The sequence below is a fragment of the Crinia signifera genome, chromosome 1 (assembly GCF_055691185.1).
Source record: "Crinia signifera chromosome 1, ASM5569118v1, whole genome shotgun sequence".
NCBI classification, from domain to species: Eukaryota; Metazoa; Chordata; class Amphibia; order Anura; family Myobatrachidae; genus Crinia; species Crinia signifera.
In genome coordinates, this window is record NC_139217.1 from 326,316,967 (window position 1) to 326,337,751 (window position 20,785).

A 20,785-nucleotide genomic window follows, 5' to 3' on the forward strand; every position below is an offset into this window, starting at 1 on the left:
CTGTGAAGTTATACGCGGCCCCTCGCGGGGCTCGCTGCGCTCGCCACGCTTCGGGCTCGGTGGCTCGCTGCGCTCGCCACACTATTCTATTCTCAACTCCAAGCCGACGTGGATAGTAGGGGAATGAAAAGGTCGGAGGACGCGCACCGCCGCCCCTCGCGGGCTCGCTGCGCTCGCAACGCTTCGGGTTGGCGTCTATCGTGGGGTGACGACGGGGACATCTATAATGTGAAATGGGTCATATTGGCCCATTTCACATTTTTCACATTTTTTTAAAGGTGAGATGGACTTAATCAAGTCCATCTCATCTTGTGCCATTATAATGGCACAAGACCGACGCGATCCTCACGATTTCAATGTTAAAAAATATTTTAACATTGAAGCCTATGGGGAAATCGGGGGCATCGCGTCGGGACCAATGTTAATGGTCCCGACCGACGCGATGCCCCCGATTTTGTACCTTTGCCGGCAAAATGGACCTGATTTCAAAGGAAATCGGGTCCATCGTGTGGATCGTGTACCTTAACTTAAAGGTACACGATCCACAAGATTGTGGCCGTGCTAGGAAACAAGTACACTATATATATATATATATATATATATATATATATATATATATATATATATATATATATATATATATATATATATATATATATATATATATATATATATATATATATATATATATATATATATATATATATATATATATATATATATTTCTTTTTTTATAAGTTTTCAAGTGACTATACCTAATAAGATTTGCAAGAGGATGTGGCCATCTGAGGAAATGTCCTGCCTAATCACTTCCCTTCTTATGGGTGATTTTCTGGTGACCCCATGCTTACTCATTGCCGTGCCTCACAGGTAGTATTAAATGAGCTCTCCATTTCCTGCTGCGTAAACTAGTCTCAAACTTTCATGGAGCTTTACCCCTATAACTTTGATTTCGTTATTCAGAAAGCTGTAGCATGGAGCTCAGCATTGTTCTGTTTTATCTCACAAATGGAAACAGCTGCATAAACAAAGTACACAGCATATGGCTAAAGCATGGGCCTCCATACTTATATTTCAGGACACCCACAAGCTTCCGACACAGCACAATCTATGAAAAGTATGCAGCTGACATGGGAAGAGGGTAAAAGCCAGATCCCTACTAAATACACGGAAAGAGTCGTAACCATACTAAGTTCCGGGAATAATGTGTGAGCTGGCTTTTTCTTCATACTGTATAACGTGGAAAAAGTCGGAGTAAGTGTTGCGTTTTGTGTGGTAAATGATCTGTTAGTAGCTTTACATATAATTTAGTATTCTTTTTTGGTTAGAGCAGACTGTTGGTAATAGTATTTTGGAGTAAAAACTTTACCTACAGTGTGTGTGTGTGTGTGTGTGTGTGTGTGTGTGTGTGTGTGTGTGTGTATATATGTATATCATCGTTGCCTAACCTGCATTCTGAAGGAGACTCCATGAAATACTGTAGCAGCAATCTCCCTCTCTCCCTCATTAGTCTAGCAATCTCCCTCATTTCACCTAGCCACATTACACTGTTACATTTTTTGGGGGAAAAAGAATGAGAGACAGCACCATTTCCCTGCACTTTAGCAAGTATAGTACAGTAGCTTACTAACTGCTTTGGGGCTCATCTACATTTGGATATAAGTAATTTTAAAAGATTCCACTCAGATGTACAGTAGCAGTGCACACCCACGCTTCTAGGTGCCATGTTCACAATCTCACCATATATAATAGACCCTCCCATTGGGTGGAGCATGACACACACCCCTCAATGGGGCGCTGTGCAACATTCTATTACCAACTAAAATCTCCCTGAAACTGGTTTTCAAAAGTAGGCAAGTATGGTGTATATATACTAGTATATCAAATATATTTCACCATCTGTGCTCAAGCCTGGTTATCACTAAAACATGTACTGTTTGTGTGCCTTGAGGACTGTGGTTGGGAAACTCTGCTATAGGACATTTCCGTACATACTTTCATCAGCAACTGTTTTATTGGTTTATTTATTTATGGAAGACCAATGGAATGTCGCGCCCACCTGCTCCCCCCACCACAGTTAAGCCCCACCGTAAAGTTACCCCCCCCCCCCCCCCACCCCACCTTACCCCTCCAAAAGCCGCTTCTGTAGGTTCCCGTACCTTGGGGGTTATTCTAATCCACTCTTTCTGACAAAATCCTTCTTAGGTGGACAAAACCATGTGCACTGTAGGGGGGCCAGATGTAACAGGTGCAGATAGAATTACATTTGGGTGAGTTATTTTGTTTCTGTGCAGGGTAAATACTGACTGCTTTATTTTTACACTGCAATATAGATCTCACTTTGAAGTAAAACCCCACCCAAAACTAATTATCTCTGCACAAGTAACATCTGCCCACCTGCAGTGCACATGGTTTTGCCCATCTAAGAAGGATTTTGTCAGAAAGAGTGGATTAGAATAAGGCCCCTTGTCTTGCGGTCCTTGCTCCAGCTTCTAATGAAAACGGACCATCACAAAATGTCCGCCCGCATACATCAGACAGTTTTTGAGACATACTCTAATTGTAAAGCGCAACGGAATATGCTGCGCTATATAAGAAACTGTAAATATATAAATAAATAATACTCAAAAACTGTCTCCTGTATGGGGGTGGACATTTTGTGATGGTCCATTTAGATTAGAACAAAGCAGAAGCCAGGAGGGGACAGGGGAGCCGGCAGCGGCATTACAATAGCCCCGCAGACCGCCGGCACCCACACCTACACAGTGCCTCCCCGCCACCGTGGGTTTTGCAGGGCTATTGTTACGCCACTGGTCTCTACCACCATTCTGTCACTACATACCATTTACAGAGCAAGGATACTGCAGCTTCCCTGTCTGCTTCTCTTGCCAGCCTTGCATCTTTCTGATAATATCGCGACCATACCCTTCCCTTGTGTAAATCCATGTGTCTGAATGTGCCAGGACTGGGACACCCAATATCAGTCTCTTTTGCTGCTGTAAACACTGTTTGGTGCATCTTTAGACCACAATCGGTTGCACTTTGCCAATGGCGTTTTGCCTCCAATTTACATGATTGTGCATCTAGGTTTGCAGTCCATTTGTATCAATCGATAGTGCTTCTTTGTTCGCACACACCATTTACCACATGCGCTGCACAACTTTTTTTTGCAACTTCAGCACATGATTAGATGGAGAACATCGACCATTTGTGTAAATATTGTCTTAGTGTCCAAGTCAGAATTAGGCCCTTAGTATCTAATGAGCGTCCTGCAATTTCTGCTTGTCTGCATTTGTTAATAATAGTAAATGATTTTTATTTTATTGATCGGCGCCGATTACAAATCATATTATCAGGAATGTTACATATATTACTTATATTGCTTCATTATTTACACTACAATAAACACAGTATTAATTAGGTGGCAATGTTGGGGCAGTATGGACGGTGTAATGGTTAGCATTACTGCCTCACAGCGCTGAGGTCATGGGTTCGATTCCCACCATAGCTCTAACTGTGCGGAGTTTGTATATTCTCCTTGTCCTTGAGTGGGTTTCCTCCGGGTACTCCGGTTTCCTCCCACAATCCAAAAATATACTGGTAGGTTATTTGGCTCATAACAAAAATTAACCCTAGAATGTCTGTGTGTGTGTGTACATGTGGTAGGGAACATAGATGGTAAGCTTCACTGGTGCAGGGACTGATGTGAATGTTCAAATATTCTCTGTAAAGTGCTGCAGAATATGTGTGCGCTATAAATAACTGTTAATAAATAAATGTTAGAAAAGTAAATAATATAGATTTTGGTGGCACATTTTTCAATGTTCTATAAGATCTAATGATTCTCATATATTTTCTATCCAGTGGTACTCAGCAGAAGGGATTTTCCAACAGCACATTGTATGTGCAGCACCGCCTAGCCCACCTCATGTGCCCTGATCAGTGTCTCTGTCCAGACCTGTTATTTTGTGTCAGAGTATCTGTGATGCTCTAGAATCAGGTTTCCACCCATTATATTATATTGGGTACTTATGTAATATCTGGGCTCCCGTTTTTCTTATGAGACCGTGTCCCCTCGCGGGGCTCGCTGCGCTCGCCACGCTTCGGGCACGGTGGCTCGCTGCGCTCGCCACACTATATAAAATCAACTCCATGCGTAGTTGGATAGTAGGGGTATGAAAAAACGGGGTGCATTTAACATGGGAGCCCAGATAATACATAAGTACCTTATATTGTTATTGTGAATGTGAAGAATAGACCGAGAACGGCTATAAGGAAAGGCAGAGAAAGAGTCTGATTTGGAAAAGAGGGGGGAGTTGAAAGCTAAGATGGGTGTGTGAGGAAAAGTGGGCGGGAGAGTCAGGAAATGGGGGTCACAAGGAAGAAGAAAGGTGGGGGAAGGAGGAGAAATCACGGCTCAGCAAAAAACACACCCAAAGTTTGTGCTGAGACAGGATTTCTGGAGTTGAGCACTGTGGGGAAGGCAACATGCCAGTTGAACGGTGGGGGCTGACATATCATGGGATGCTGAGGGGAAGAAAAGGAAGGGGCATATTTTATTGTGTAAACTTTTTCTTGCAGAAGGTGTAATGCAGACTTCTCACTCTGCCCTTCCCTCAAGGCCCGATGGACCGCTGGTCAGAGCTGCTGAGAAGAGGGATTTTTAAATGACCGCTGCTGTCTACAAAGCACTTTTAAAACTTTACATTACCGCACAGTGATGCTTATTACAGACATTTTAGTTTTGGTGCTACCTCCCATGTATGCCCTTGGGTGACCTTTCATAGCTTCTATTAAATGTGTCATGTGTTATTGTATTACTATTGGCAGCATAAGAGCTTCAGCCGTGCTGACTGCTAAAACCAGGGAAATATTACAGAAACTGTTTTCAGGGACCGTTCCATGTCAGAACTTGTCCCTCCAATTACATGTATATAATACTGTCATTGTTTTTTAATATTGATTAATGGCACATTAAAAGTTCTGTATACTGGATACCTTTCTCCACAAAAAGAATACATTAGATCATGGCCAGTGACTATGCAAGTAGGTATTTGGTGTGTTCTAGAATGAGAAGGTCCAAAAAAAATGTGTCTGTCTTTTTCATCTCTCATGTGTGTCTGAATACCACCTCAGGCCATACTTGCCTACTTTTGAAAACTAGTTTCAGGGAGATTATAGTTGGTAGTAGAATTTTGCACAGCGCCGCATTGAGGGGGGTGTCATGCTCCACCCGTCGGGCGTGTCTAGTTCCATATATGGAGAGATTGTGAAAAGAGATTGTGAATGCGGCACCCAGAAGCGTGGGTGTGTACTGCTACATCTGAGAGGAATCTTTTTAAATGACTTATATCCAAATGTAGATGAGCCCCAAAGCAGTTAGACAGAGCTACTATACTTGGTAAAGTGCTGGGAAATGGTGCTGATGATGATTCAATGTAAATGTATCTGTCTCTCATTCCTTTTTTCCCCAAAAATGTAACAGTGTAATTTGGGCCAGGTTAAATTAAGGAGATTGCTAGACTAATGAGGGAGAGAGGGAGATTGCTGCTATTTCAGGGAGTCTCCTGCAGAATGCAGTAGGGTAGGTAACTATGCCTCAAGCTCTATATCCATAACAAAGCTTATCATCTTTTTGCCACCTACTGCCACATTTCCCACTTCCTGGTTCAATTTAAGCTGATGGTGTCACCCTTTCCGCTGTTCCCCATGGCTTGCTGCATGGTGGTATCACTGACTCTGCCCTCACCTTCACTCGCCAAACCCAGTCCCTCCCCCAAACCTGTACCCTCCACATTGGCAAAATTAACTAAATTGCACTTTCCTCTCCTAGACCTAGCACATTTGTCTATGCTTTTGTCATTTCCCACCTTGATTATTGCAATATCCTAAACTCTGGCCTGCCTATAATATGTCTGTCTCTTACAATCAGGGCTGCCGAGAGGTATGCTGATGCTGGGCCCCGGTAACATTTTTGGGGCATGACCTAATCGCGGGAGGCGTTGACGCCTCCCACAATTAGGCCATCCCCCCCAAAATGATTCAGGGGGGTGAAAAAACACTCTAAAGTTGAGGGGGAGTGTTATTGGTGCACTGGTGCACGTGTGAATGGGATGAAAAATACATGGACCTGAGTATACATTGAAATCATCCATTTTGGGTAATTTCTTTTAGGGGTAATCTATTTCACCCTGGGTAATCCTATGCAGGGCGCCTAAAATGGCTGCCGCACTTGGTACCTTGTCAGGGTGGAGTACACAACCCATGGAAGTTATTATCCAAAATGCTGCACCACTCCTGCATTATGCTTACTGTGTGCTCAAGGGTTTCTTTTGTCTGTGACATGTCTGTTACTGTACCACCAACATTCTCTGTATTATGTGCATTGTTTTTTAATGTCTGTAAGCGCCTTGAGTCCTGCTGGAGAAAGTGCGCTATATAAATTTTACTTACTTACTTACATATATATTACAGAACGCAGCATCAGAAGCAATATCAATGGCTTTCAATTAATGGATTTAAACTTGCAGGAGAAGAAAGGTGCCCGGCGGCAGAGGACTCCACAGTATGGTACATTTACCGACATACGATTTAGGAGCCAACAGATTAGTAATTATCTATTGAGGTCAAATTAGGTGATTAAAACAATTGAGTGATTAGCGTTCATGCAGATGTTGCACCTAAGTCCATTGCTAAAAAAAAATGTATATAATATCCTTATGATAAATCTTCTAAATGTGATGTAGGTTAACATTTCTATATAATGAAAAAATAATGAACTCAGTACTTTAATTAAAATTATTAATAATAATAAAATTATGCATATGCAACATAACTTTACAGTTGAGAATAGTAATGAAACAATACTGGGTATTAACAAAAAGGTAAAATGTACAATCTATAGGACCAGGGCCAAATTAACAATGGGGCAATGAAGCTTTAGCTCCAGGCCTCCACATAAGAATAGGGCCTTCATAATGACAGCATGATGACATGGTTGGTCATAAATCTGTATTTCTGTTTTACACATTTATGCAAATGTTGTACTTTCATATATTTAGATGCTGGGGATTATATTATATGGGTTCTACATGCCTACAGTACATGGCATTGGCCTCACATCCTCCACATTTTATAATAAACTCTTAAACATTTTAATCTCCAGGCCTATTAGTCCCGTAATCCGGCAGTTTGGCTGTTTTAGGATGAAAACCAGTTGACTATTCTAATAAGAAAATGATTGAGGCCAAATACTTTTGTCCACATAAGTTTTGTCATGTGCAAATCCTCCTTGAGGGCTAAAGATCAGCACTACTTCCCTTTGTTAAGTAACAAAATATTTGTTGTAGTAAGATTGTATAAACTTTTAGTGGCCTATTTATCAAGGCAGTTTTCTATCAAATTATGGAGAAACTATTTTTTTTTATATTACTTTTATGTTCTTATGAGAAATTAATACACAACTATTTATAAAATTATGCAGAAACTGTTTCTACTAAAGGCCTCCATACACTAGGGCCAAGGGCAAGTCGGACCATTTTCCCCTTGGAGGCTCAATTACTATTTGGTAGCGAAAAGCACCCGCGATGTTCCAGTGATGGGTCCGATCCGATAAATTCAACGTGCAGCCCGACTGACCTACCAACTCCGACCCGGACCGCGCATTGGATCGGAGGGAATGTCAAACACATCCAATATGGGCTGATTTCTCTGCCCTATCCATCGGAATTGGGCAAAATCGGCCCAAATTGGACAAGTGTATGGGCATCTATAGTTTTAAAAAACAAATGCTTGATATATAGGCTCCTTGGTAAATGTATTGTTGACAGTATTTATGGGTTTGCTTGATTGACATATAGCTCGCTAATATAGCCTGAAGTCTTTATAGATGTGCCACATCATGGGCCGGATGTAATGCAGTGCAAGTCAGAGGTGATAGCGGCTAAGACAGTAGAACAATTTAAACATGCTTGGGATAGGCATATGAATATCCTTACAAAGAAATAAGGATTAAAAAGGGTTCAGATTACTTGAAGGATAAAAAAGGGGCAGACTAGATTGGCCAAATGGTTCTTATCTGCCGTCAAATTCTATGTTTCTAAATCTGGTGGCCGTACAGGATGTCGGTCGAACTCAGAGGTTATTTTGTTTTTTCAAAAGGGCAGTCACTTACACAACAAAACCATAATAATGTAATGTAATAAGGTGTGAGAATAAGAAAGTGAGAGATTTCCCATTTTGTTAAAGCAGCAATCATTTACACTGAAAAAAAAAACAGGTTAATTTTGCCATGTAATTGATTGCCGCTTTAAAAAACACTATCCCAAAATTGCTTACTTTCTGATTCTTACACCGTATTATATTTGACCCCTTGTCTTGTAAATGACTGCCCCGTTAAAAAACCTCAGAGGTCGCCTGGCATCCTGCACTGCATTACATCCGTCCCCATAGCCTTTGGCCACACATATTTAAAAATAGAACTCTTAACAAAGGGGAAGTAGCATGAACATTTGATTTCCAATATGTTACTTAAAGAAATAATAGAAATATTTCTTATAAAGCTGCCCATTTACCGATCCCTGCTGCATACCTCCTGCTCCCCTGCCAGACACAGCCCCCATAGGTTTCTTTGGAGGGTACGATGTTGCCCGATGTATCAATATCGGGTAGCATCGCATCAGGTCCCTGGGCTAACACTCTAAGATGGTGGTAGCCCATTGTAGCCTTTTGGCTACAGACCGCACTGCCTGCGGAGCAGTTGGGTCTGCACTAGGCTAGCTGTGCATGCACAGACCCCCAGCACCCAGCAAAGCAGATTGCAGGGACAGGCTCCTTTCGGAGCCCCTGTCCCTGTGTCGGCTGGGTCATCAATTGGCCCAAAAGGATCACATATTGCAATGCGATCCTGGGTGGTAGATCCTGCCCCGATTGCTTTGCATATGCAATCCAATAGTAAATGGGCCCCTTGATGATCAGGGACAGGAGCTCAGAAAGGAGTCCGTCCCTATGATCTGCTCTGCCGGGTGCTGAGGATCTTTGCATGAGCTGTTATGCTGACCCCCAGCTGACCTTACTGCGCTGCAATACAGTACACAATGGGCTACTGCTATCTCATAATTATGATAGCTGTGGGACCCGATATCCAGAATGCTTCACATTCCAGATATTGGTACAACGGTCAGCATTGCAACCCTCATAGGAACCATCAGATATTTGAGATTACATACATGCCATTGGTACTTAATATTTGCCGATAACCCCCCAAATTGGTTGTTTTCAGGGAATTGGCCTCAAATATTAAGGGCAACATGTACTAAGCCTTCAAAAGTGATAAAATGGAAGAGTGATACGCCTCCAACCAATCAGCTCCTACCTGTCATTTTTCAAACATAACCTGTGACATGGCAGGTGGGAGCTGATTGGCTGGTGGTTTATCAGTCTCCATTTTATCACTTTTCAAGCTTAGTACATCTGGTAGTAAATGATAAATGGGCCCCTAAATGTTAGAATTGTTGTAGTACAGAATTGTTTTAAATTGATTGTTTCACTGGTCATTTAATTAGGAAAAGTATCCGATCACATGTTAATCTTGGATATCTATCTATATGTAAAGGGGAAGCGGTCATCTATTAGAATGAACTTAGGTCTACAGTCATTAGGTCGACCCCACTAGGTCGACTGGCAGGAAGGTCGACCTGACTTAAGGTCGACATGGGCCAAGGTCGACATGACTTAAGGTCGAATTTGCATAAAGGTCGACATGAGGAAGGTCGACTGGTCATAAGGTCGACATGGGTTTTTCACTGTTTTTTGAGCCGACATGTGCCGACAGGCGGTATTTCATGCCCTACCATCCACTAGGGCGTGGTGGGAGAATAAAATAGTGTGCCCGAAGCATTGCGAGCGATGCAAGGGTCCGATTCTCATTGCCAACTGTGTCCATGTCGACTGTGTCGACATTCGGATCAAAAAACCAGTGAAAAACCCATGTCGACCTTATGACCAGTCGACCTTCCTCATGTCGACCTTTATGCAAATTCGACCTTAAGTCATGTCGACCTTGGCCCATGTCGACCTTAAGTCAGGTCGACCTTCCTGCCAGTCGACCTAGTGGGGTCGACCTAATGACTGTAGACCTAAGTTCATTCTGACAGATGTACCGATTCCATGTAAAGAAGCCTACATTAGGGAGCACTGGTGACTTTCTAAATTGGCCTCATGTTTTCTCCACTAGATGGGGCAATAAACTGAGAAGCATTTTATTCTCCCAAATCCTCAGTGGGAGTATAGACCACGTCTGCAGTCTGAAAAAGAGAAGTGAGAGGGAGGAGGGCAGAGTGGGAGAGCACTGGTTGGAAAAGAGGGAGATAAAATTAGGGGAGGGAGAAAGAAACGACAGGAGAGAGACTTTGGAGAGAAAGGGAGTGTAAAGAAGAGGTTGACAGAGTGAATGGAGGAGGGGAAGAAGAGTGGATGACTGTGGAAGAAGACCACCGAGAGTAAAGCCGGGAAGTTACAGGAGACAGTAGTTCAAACTGAGCTGAGAAAAGTGGAGGTGGGAGAGCACAGGACAATACACTCAAATCTTTGAGTTTTTCAACTCCCCACCTCCAACAGTGCAAGACCCTGACCTAACAATGACATCCCTACATGCAATCTGGATATGGCTCCTGCTGTCTATTGTGCACAAATCAAGTATCGCAAAGTTCAGCCCTGAGGTGAGAAAAAATGATCTATCTAATCTATCTATCTATATATCTATATATCTATCTATATAATCTATCTTTATCTTATTTTCTTACTTTCTTTTCTTTCTTACTTACTTTTTAGTAAATTAATATATTTCCTTGAAACCATTCTCTCCTTTCCCTCCCTCCTGGAGAAGTCATTCTGGGCTCTCCTTGGATTCTGAGGTCACACATGAATCCTGTTAAAATCTGGAAATGTGCTCTCTGGAAGGGATTCAATGTTTAGGGTGAGAGAAGGAGAAAAAGGGGGAGAGTCCTGGCAGGGAAGCCAATATGAAGTTTACAGGGAATTCTGATGCTATACCAGTGTTAGAAATGCTTGGACTTGTGTAACAAAGATCATAGCAGAGAAAAGAAGGAAATTATAAAGACACTTATTTTTTTTTTATTATTAATAGTTATTTCTATAGCACACACATATTCTGCATATTCCGCAGCGCTTTATAGATAATAGTTGCACATTCACATCAGTCCCTGCCCCAGTAGAGCTTACAATCTATACTCCCTACCACATGTACACGCACATACATTCATTCTAAGGTTAAAAAGAGCCAATTGACTTAACAGTATGTTTTTGGATTGTTGGAGGAAACCGGAGAACCCGGAGGAAACCCACACAATAACGGGGAGAATTTATTTATTAACAATTTCTTATATAGCGTACACATATTACGCAGCGCTTTACAGAGAATATTTGAACATATACATGTACACACAGACATTCTAGGGTTAATTTTGTTGGGAGCCAATTAACCTGCAAGTGTATTTTTGGATTGTGGGAGGAAACCGGAGTACCCAGAGTAAACCCACGCAAGCACAGGGAGAATATACAAACTCCGCTCAGTTACAGCCCTGGTGGGAATTGACCCATGACCTCAGCGCTGTGAGGCAGTAATGCTAACCATTACACCGTCCATGCTGACAATGACAAAGAACACATGGGAGTGAGACCATAGACCCGAGCTAGTGAGTGGGGAATAAGTAGTACTGTGTAGGCTAGGTGTACAGTATGACACTCTGACTGGCTCTCTCTGGGAATCAGTGGCATTGTTAGAAGAGTATTATTGCTCAGAGACTTTCTTCTTGTAGAGCAGCAGAATCCAGCCTGAGGCTGCAGAGGGTGACACCAGGGGCTGATGAAAGAGGGGATTGGAGCAGAAGGTAGAACTAGATAGACTGAGGCTTGTGGGAAGAGAAATCCTAGCCCGAATCCTGGGGCTGCTACATCAGCTGATTCATGGGGTTACTAATTGCTACTGTTCTATAACCAACAAGATTATAATTTACTTTATCCATCTTTGCTGGTGAGAAGTTGTTAGAATGTTGCGAGCAGAGTATCAGACGCAGAGAAGAAAGTCTGGCTGTGGAAATAAGAGGCTGTGGCTGTGATGTGAATGAGGAGAGTCATTGTGGCAGGAGGAGGAGGAGAGAGAGGCCGCTTGGAGGATCTTCTGTTTGAACAGACAGCTTTTCTTTGGTCTCCTTGTCCTAGCTAGCCAGAGACACAGGGCTCAACAACAGGCTGTGTGTCCTCTGACTGCTGCAATAACTGCTCTTAATTTTGCAAAAAGAGAAAAAAAGTTCCAAGAAATATGTAGAAATGGTTTGGGGGCAAAGACAAACAAATGTATTTCAAAAGAAAGATGAATAATAATCACAACTAAATGTAAAAAAAAAATCTTGCATATGATCCAATTGATTATTATGTGATCCAAAAATTGGGTCACCATGCCAGACTGAGCCAACATGATTCTCCTTTATTATTGTTGTTATTATTATTATTATTATCATTTGTATCCTTTATATGGTTCCACAAGGGATCCGCATCGCCCAATTACAGAAAACAGAGACAAATAAGCAAAACAGTGACTCACAGTTGATTACAATAGAGGAATAGAATGTAAGCTCTCACAAGCAGGGCCCTCTCTCCTCATGTGTTTTTCTTGGACTATATATATATATATATATATATATATATATATATATATATATATATATATATATATCTCTGACAATAATAATTGATTCAGTGTCCTGTCCCCTGATGGAACTGTGCTTATTTACCATATTCTTGTCCTAAATTGCCTTGTACTGTAATTCGTCATTTACTTGTTTTTTTGCAAATTTATGTATTGTTATGCGATGCGGAACCCTTGTGGCTCCATATAAATAAATAATAATAAACATAGCTGCTTCAGCAGAGTACACTGGTATTAGTATCAGCGTGGCAGAAAACCACAGGATTTGGTGCCATCAAAGATGGATTAAGTAATAGAAGGAACTTTGTAAACTTTACAGCCAACGATTACTGTTATTACCATATAGTTATGTTATTTCTACCATAAATCACTAAATGTTTCCTTCTGAGTAATTTCTTACATCATCCTTGTCATATAATGGGATATTTAGGTAATTCAGATACATTTATGTGGGGGAGTTATTGTTTTTCCTGTCTATTGTTGACTTCCTGTCTGTAGCACAGAGGGACCCTGCAGTCTATAACAGTTAGCAGGATAACAACAGCTCGTATAACATTTCCTATGTAACTACAAGGGTAAACACCACATTTTCTGTCAAGGTATGGGACATAGGGCCTTATTCTGGTTGAGGCGGTCCATTCCGAATTCTTTCAGGCGGTGACTTTTAGCTAACTGCGCATGCGTAAGCAACTCAATGCGCATGTGCAACGCAGTGTCTTCGCACTCGTTCTCAACAATACAGTCTAAAAATGCCCACCGAACACTCCCGGGAAATATGGGCATAAAATGGGTGTCATGTGGGCATGTATAAGGGTGCGGTTTCAAATTGGGCAAAACTGGGCGTAAATGTGTCGGTGTAGACGTGGGAGTGCATGAACAGTGGTAGGCGGGCATTCGGACCGGACACCGAGCCCAAGCGAAACAACAGAAATCTTCGGTGACAACAAGCAGCTTTCACTTCTCGGAGGGCAATGGTTCATGCGCTAGCCATTCAGAACACCCATTTAGTACGCCCGCACCTTAAATACTCGCAGCTGAGCACAATACAATCCAGTCCTCTGGTCATTAGTGATTAATTAAACACTTTTCACAGGTTCTATTGGAACAACTAAGTCATTGCTGGCAAAATGGGGCAATACAAAATAGTTGAATATATGCTGCAAACACATTTACTTTATTGTTGGTATCTGGCCCACATTTACACTGCACTCAATGGACATAACTGTGGCCCTTATTCTGATTGATGCGGATATTCCCGAATTCTTACGGTGCGGTCCGCACGCCACGCTGTGCTGCCGCGTGCGGCCATCGTCCGTAGAAACGCCCACGTGTCCTCCGCATTCGGACGGACTCACTCTTTAAGAACAGGGCGTGTTTACGGACGACATACAAACCATGCGTGTGCGGGGGAAACACTCAGATTCTGCACGGTATTACAGAGTATGCACGGGAATACCGCATCCGAACGGATGGCAAGCGGTCCGTCCGCACGGAAGCGGTGTATTTACGCAAAACTACCCACTTTTATGTCTATTCTGCAATACATCACATGACCCACTTATTCAATTACCTATCCTCATAAAAAAATGTTTATTTGGAATTGGAATCAATTATATGCCAATATATCCTTACAACCATGCCTAACACATGCATTGCACACATTAACCCTTACAGCAATTGAAGCAGCAATGGTTTCAATTAAAGCACTGACAAGCGTCCTATTAGTGAGTAATGAGTAAAGGAGTCGATTGTATTGGGTTCAGGTGTTAATGCTTGTAGTCATTAGGCGTTCCGTTCGCCTACCGCAAGACCGAGTGGTTTCCACAAAGCAATACTTGACTTATGGACACCGCACATTTCTATCGGTTTTGTTCGCGTGCATTCGGAGTGCTATCCGAATGCACGCCCCCCAACATAAGTGTACTCCCCCGTGTCCGCCCATGTTTCCTCCCAGTTTTGCCCACTTTTAAACTACGCCCATGTGTCATTCCGCATGACGCCCATAATACGCCCATATTTCCAGACTGATTGCGGTGCACAGTTTTGTACGGGATTTGGCCGAACAGGTACGGAGTCAATGCGTGGCACATGCGCGTTGCGTTCTCCACGCATGCGCAGACGCCGTAAAGACGCTATCCGAAAGTATGCGGAAAAGTACGCATCAATCAGAATAAGGGCCTGTGTTACACAAATCTATATGTAAATCTGGCGATTACATTACATTAATGTGCATTTGCAAGTAGAACTTTATATAGGGCATATTGTGCGTTCTAGTTTCTAATGATCCTTTTATGACTGGAAGCATGTAACACCTCAATGGAAAATAAATAAAGCATACTGTAGAATGGATCCATTAAACTGGCATACAAGGAATTTAAGCAAAGGAACATATGATTTTGTATTGGTTTTTAATTGTTCCAGTAACAATTCTAAATACATTGCCAGACTGCCCTCCCAAATTGCCTATGTAAGCATATACTACATTCCAGGCCAATGATAGAGAAAGGTATTATTGCTGTATAAGGAGTGTTGCGGGTGTCCATATAGTGCAGGTCATGCTTTTTAGCTTTATGTATTTCCCCAATGATGCCTCATCTACAGTATACTGCTGACAGGCAGTGTTTAATCATCTGTTTAGGCAGTGACTACTTAACCTCATCTGCGTTCTTCTGGGCCAGACCTTGATGTTACTACTAATGTGCATGTGGTAACTGCCAGAGGAATTTGCAGCGCTGATTGTAATCAAAGACACCTGAAATAATACAAAACAAAACATAAGGATTTAAAAAAAAAAAAGGATTTGATTGACAATACACATCAGATCTAATACATTTTAAGTTTCCACAGATAATATACAGTAATACCCCTTTCACACCAGCCTAAATTCCCGGGTTGAGTCTGGGAACAACCCGGTACTACCGCTGGTGTGAAAGGTACCCGGGACAAATTACTGGGCTAATTTGCCGGCAATCCAACCCTGCTAGGTAGCAGGGTTGTTCTCGGGTTCAACCTGGGGACCTGGCTGGTGTGAATGGGGTAGGGTATACTTACCCGGGTTGCCGGTCCTCTGTGTGCTGTCCGGAAGGAAATCCACGCAGGCGGCAGGCGCAAATGACGGGACAGGCGGTGGATGATGATGACGCAGCTCTCCCGCGGCAGTGAGGGCGCCGGAGAGCTGCGTCATCTTCATCCGCCGCCTGTCCCGTCATTTGCGCCGCCGCCTGTGTGGATCCCTGGCCTGCGCGGAGGACCAGCAACCGGGGTGAGTATTCTTACCACCTCCGCCGCCATCCCGTCGACTGCCCGACACCATCCCGCCAACTGCCCACCTCCTTCACACACCAGAAAATCTAGGGACTTTTCTGGTGTGAAAGGGTCCCAACCCGGGAATGTCCCTGTTTGTCCCGGGAATGCAATTCCCGGGTTTGTCCCTGCATTTCTGGTGTGAAAGGGGTATTAGTGATCCAAAGAGTGTCTCACTATGCCAAACAGGGTGATCTAGCATTATCTTCTTTTAAAAGATTCAAAACTTAAAAACATTCACAATAGCCAATTGTTGGGGCTATCATTTTGTACAATTCTATTATAGTTCTGTTGGGTGCCGGATGACCCCCATAGAGGGAGAATAGAATAGATGGCGACCGTAGCTCGCCACCGTGCCCGCAGCGTGGCGAGCCCGCAAGGGGCTTTGTTGCGCTGGCCACGCTGTCTGAGGCCAGGCAGTCGGGATCCCGACGTCGGGATAATGACTGTCGGGATCCCGACTGTCGGGATCCCGACTGTCGGGGCGTCATACCACTCCCGTTCTGTTCTGTTCATCATAAATCCATAACGGGATGGTTTATTACATCCAGTCATGCTTTCCTCAGTCTCGTGTGTAGAACATAACTAAAAATATATATTGTGATTATGTCCAGTAAGAGAGGACCAAAACACTGAATTGGTAGGTAGAGAAGATTATTATCAGAAATGACCATTATTCTTTTTAGCTAACAGAAAACTGCAATCCATACTGAGAGACATCTTCATGGCTGACAGAAGATAGGTCAAACTGAGATACAGTAGCACAATTGATGTTTATACTTATTTATCACTGTAGGTGTAAGAATCAGAGAGTTCTTGTCATGGTGCCCAAGCTTTATCTGTGACCACTGTATATCGCTGTGTAATGCGTTTCTCTGTAATAGTGTGTAAGATCTCACGAGCAGGGCCCTCTTCGCTCATATGCCTATCCTTTTATTTACTTAAGTCCTCTCCATAATTCCTTTGACAGCATCTTATTCCTTGGTTTTATGCCACTCTAATACTTATTACAGTAACGTCTGATGATATGTTTATATACCCGCTACTTGTACTATACTGTCTAGAACTATAAGTCACCGTTCTATAGTATTGCTTACTTGTTTATGAACTCTGTAACTCAGCGCTGCGGATCCCTTGTTGCACTATATAAATAAAGGATAATATTGAAGTGGCCTATTCAATGGTCTTATTCCTGAGGTCTAGAGAGTACATCTGGCAACACCTAGACAGGTAACTTGAGCAGGGCCTGGTGCTTAGACATGTCACATTCCAGCTACATTGTCAGAACAGGTAAAGAAAAGAGTGGCTTGCCAAAATGAATAGCCGTTTTAAAACTGCATACACACGTTTTTGCCCAGCGTGTGTGCACAGCAATAATGGGGAAAACCGCTGGGCTGAAAACACTCTGAGCACTTTTTGCCTATGGAAAGCCATCCACCCGATCGCTCATCTGCTAGCAATACCAGCAGGTGAGCGGCGGTGGGGTCGTACACACTGGGCGCATTCGAGCTGAAAGCAACTCGGTCAGCAAAACTGAGCTGCTTTCAGCTCAAAATCACCCAGTGTGTATGGCATACTTACCTACCCTCACGGAAATCTGGTACCCCTCCTGGCCCCTGTAAGGGTGGGCATGCTTCCCGCATTTAGCGGGGCCCCTGCATTGGTCCCCCGCACCTCCTCTCTCTGCCAGTCAAATACCGGCATTCACAACACTTTCAGGAGGGGGTGGGGCAGTACTGCTTGGAAGCCAAGCAGTGAAGTGCTGTGGCAGTACCCAGGTGGGCAACCCCTGGAGAAAAACGGGTGTGGTAAACCCAAATAAGGGTGCTATATGTCCAAAAAAATCAATAGTCTTGGAGACGCCTACTGCCTGAGCTACCACTTTTTACTGAGCCAACATTACAGTGCCTTTGGGGTAACCAATCCCCATTTTATATTTTCTTGTGTGCATAATTAACATTGAAGTTTTTTTCTGAATTATATTACACTGGGGATTATACTCATTTCACAGCCTATGGTCACCTTGGTTATGATACCATCGATGATACAGTGCAGTAAATTAAAAATAATGTGTGACAAACAAATGATCTATATTAAGGTAGATCATTAGACTAATCACACAACAGAAATTATATAATTTAAAATAATTTTTGTGCCATTCATCTTAACAAGTCTACAATAAAAGCTATGTTTTAAACTAACTTTATATTCCATTTTCAAAGAGTGCGCCCAAATATCGTTTTCTGTCTTTTGGTTTGCCACTTTGGCAACCAAAAAAAACCCCCTTTGCCTAGATACTGTTATTGAACGCTGGGCGCACCACCATCCCCATAACTACCAGAATTATCCAGAGTGTAGTTTCTTATGTTGGTTACTTAAGTTAGTTGTATCCTTTTGCCAGTGCGGATCCTCCCCCATCTTTCTAAGACTCTAAAGGTTGTCAAGTATGGTGGATGGGTCTTAATTATCATCCATCATTGATTTATTGCATTCATTTATATTTGTAAGAGCAATGCATGAGTTGTCAATGTCATTTGTGTAGAATAGAAAAAGCTCAGTTTTGTGTTACTGGCCCTTTATTGGTATAATAGTTTCATGATCACAGATCCTTCATTTCTTATTGGACTTTTCTCAGCATCCAGGGTAGCTGCAGAGCAGCATGATTTTGTCCATTTGAGAAAAAAGTAGCTTTGCGATCAGGTCTGAATAACCCCCATAGTCAGAGGTGGCAGCACACAGATATGGTCTCCTGCAGGACAAATCAATCAGGCATCGGGGGTAAAGCTGGAATTTGCCTGCACTATATAGCCAGAATCTAATAGAAAGTTAGTCTGAATGTGTACCCTATTTAGAAAAATAGTCTATATTTACTATGCAAGTCTATATTTACTATCGCCTGTAAGATGTATTTGGCCTAGGCCCAAAGGTACTCTTTACCTAGAAGGGCGCCCGTCGTGGTGATCGCGGGTACATTTATGTCTGGCTGCGACGCGACCGACGCGATGCCCGCGATTTCCCATTGAAACCCATGTTAAACATGGAAATCGCGTCGGTCGCGTCGCGGCCGTCCATAAATGTACCCGCGATGCCCGCGACGCGATGCACCCGATTTCCCATAGGAATCAATGTTAAATGGCCCGACCAAAGCGATTTTACTGTTAAATGCCTCAATGGACCCGATTTGGCCATAGGAATCAATGTTAAATGGGCTACAGAGCCCAAATAGGCACAATTAACCCTTAAATGTCCCCCCAAATTTTTAACGCCACCCCACGATCCACGCCAACCCGAAGCGTGGCGAGCGCAGCGAGCCCGCGAGGGGCGGCGGTACGCGTCCTCCGACCTTTTCATGCCCTACTATCCACTAGGGCGTGGAGTGAGAATAGAATAGTGTGGCGAGCGCAGCGAGCCACCGAGCCCGAAGCGTGGCGAGCGGACGCGGATACCTTCACAGGTAAACGCGTCCCCTCGCGGGCTTCACAGGTGTCCGCGTCGCCACGGACACCTGTGAAGCCTGCGAGGGGACGCGTATAACTGTGAAGGTATCCGCGTCCCCTCGCGGGGCACGCTTCGGGCTCGGTGGCTCGCTGCGCTCGCCACACTATTCTATTCTCACTCCACGCCCTAGTGGATAGTAGGGCATGAAAAGGTCGGAGGACGCGTACCGCCGCCCCTCGCGGGCTCGCTGCGCTCGCCACGCTTCGGGTTGGCGTGGATCGTGGGGTGGCGTTAAAAATTTGGGGGGACATTTAAGGGTTAATTGTGCCTATTTGGGCTCTGTAGCCCATTTAACATTGATTCCTATGGCCAAATCGCGGGCATTGAGGCATTTTACATGAAAATCGCGCTCAATCAGACTTTTTAACATTGTTCCCTATGGGAAAATCGCGGTCATCGCGGGTAGCAGATTTTTATGTACCCGCGATGACCGCGATTTTTACCCCCGACGCCCGCGATTTCAATCGCTGGCGCCCATCTAGGTAAAGAGTACCGGCCCAAATTGTAAGATAGTCATAAGGGAGCAATGTACTTTCTATTCGAGCGGGCATACAAGTACTAGGGGAGGGGGGAGCGGGCATACAAGTACCAGGGGAGGGGGGAGGGGTGGGCATACAAGTACCAGGGGAGGGGGGGGGGGGGCGGCCATACAAGCTTACAAGTACCAGGGGGGGGGGGAGGAGCAGTGTAGGATCCAATATACCGGTTCAAACCCGTTCACAGTGCACAAATAACAGGTGTAGGACCCTTCTTTTTACCCCTTTTGAATTACCTGTTTTCTTGAACAGGTAATTTAAAACTGGTGCTTTCACACTGCAGCTCTAACCGTTTAAAAAGGCAAAAAAATCGTCAATATACCGTTTTAGAGCTGCAGTGTGAAAGGGGTATCAGTAGGCTTTCAGACAGGAAGTGTATCTTGTTGTTTTACAGCCAATATAAAAAACTAGCCAAAACATTTATCACATATATTCATGAATGCAAATATCACTCATTGTTCATTTACAATGTAGCGGTACTTTAAGGACATGAGATGCAGAATAGATAGACGTACTGGTCAAAACTCCAGATGGACATAAAATAAAGGTAATAAGAGAACATATTGTTGATAGAAATAGAACAGGATGTGTAGATGTGTCCTTGGAAACATTACAAGGTTTGCAGATGGACAACAGTTTCTGTTGCTGAACCCTATAATGACCAGAGATAATTTAACTAGAATTTGCTTTTTATGCACAATTTCTTTCTTTAGGAATAATT

General features: G+C 43.3%; 1 protein-coding gene across 2 annotated transcripts in view; it reads left to right on the top strand.

The window, feature by feature from the left end:
• Nucleotides 1-20,785, top strand: part of MMP14 (matrix metallopeptidase 14) — a 56,384-nt gene that overhangs the window by 10,115 nt on the left and 25,484 nt on the right. The window contains exon 1 of one of the 2 annotated variants that reach the window (XM_083188955.1): nt 10,322-10,718. The exons of the other annotated variant lie outside the window; for it this stretch is intronic. Within the exon in view, the coding sequence (XP_083045081.1) occupies nt 10,638-10,718 (81 nt within the window). The 5' untranslated portion in view covers nt 10,322-10,637. Of the gene's footprint in view, nt 1-10,321; nt 10,719-20,785 lie in introns of those variants that run through there. 2 annotated transcript variants of the gene reach the window in all.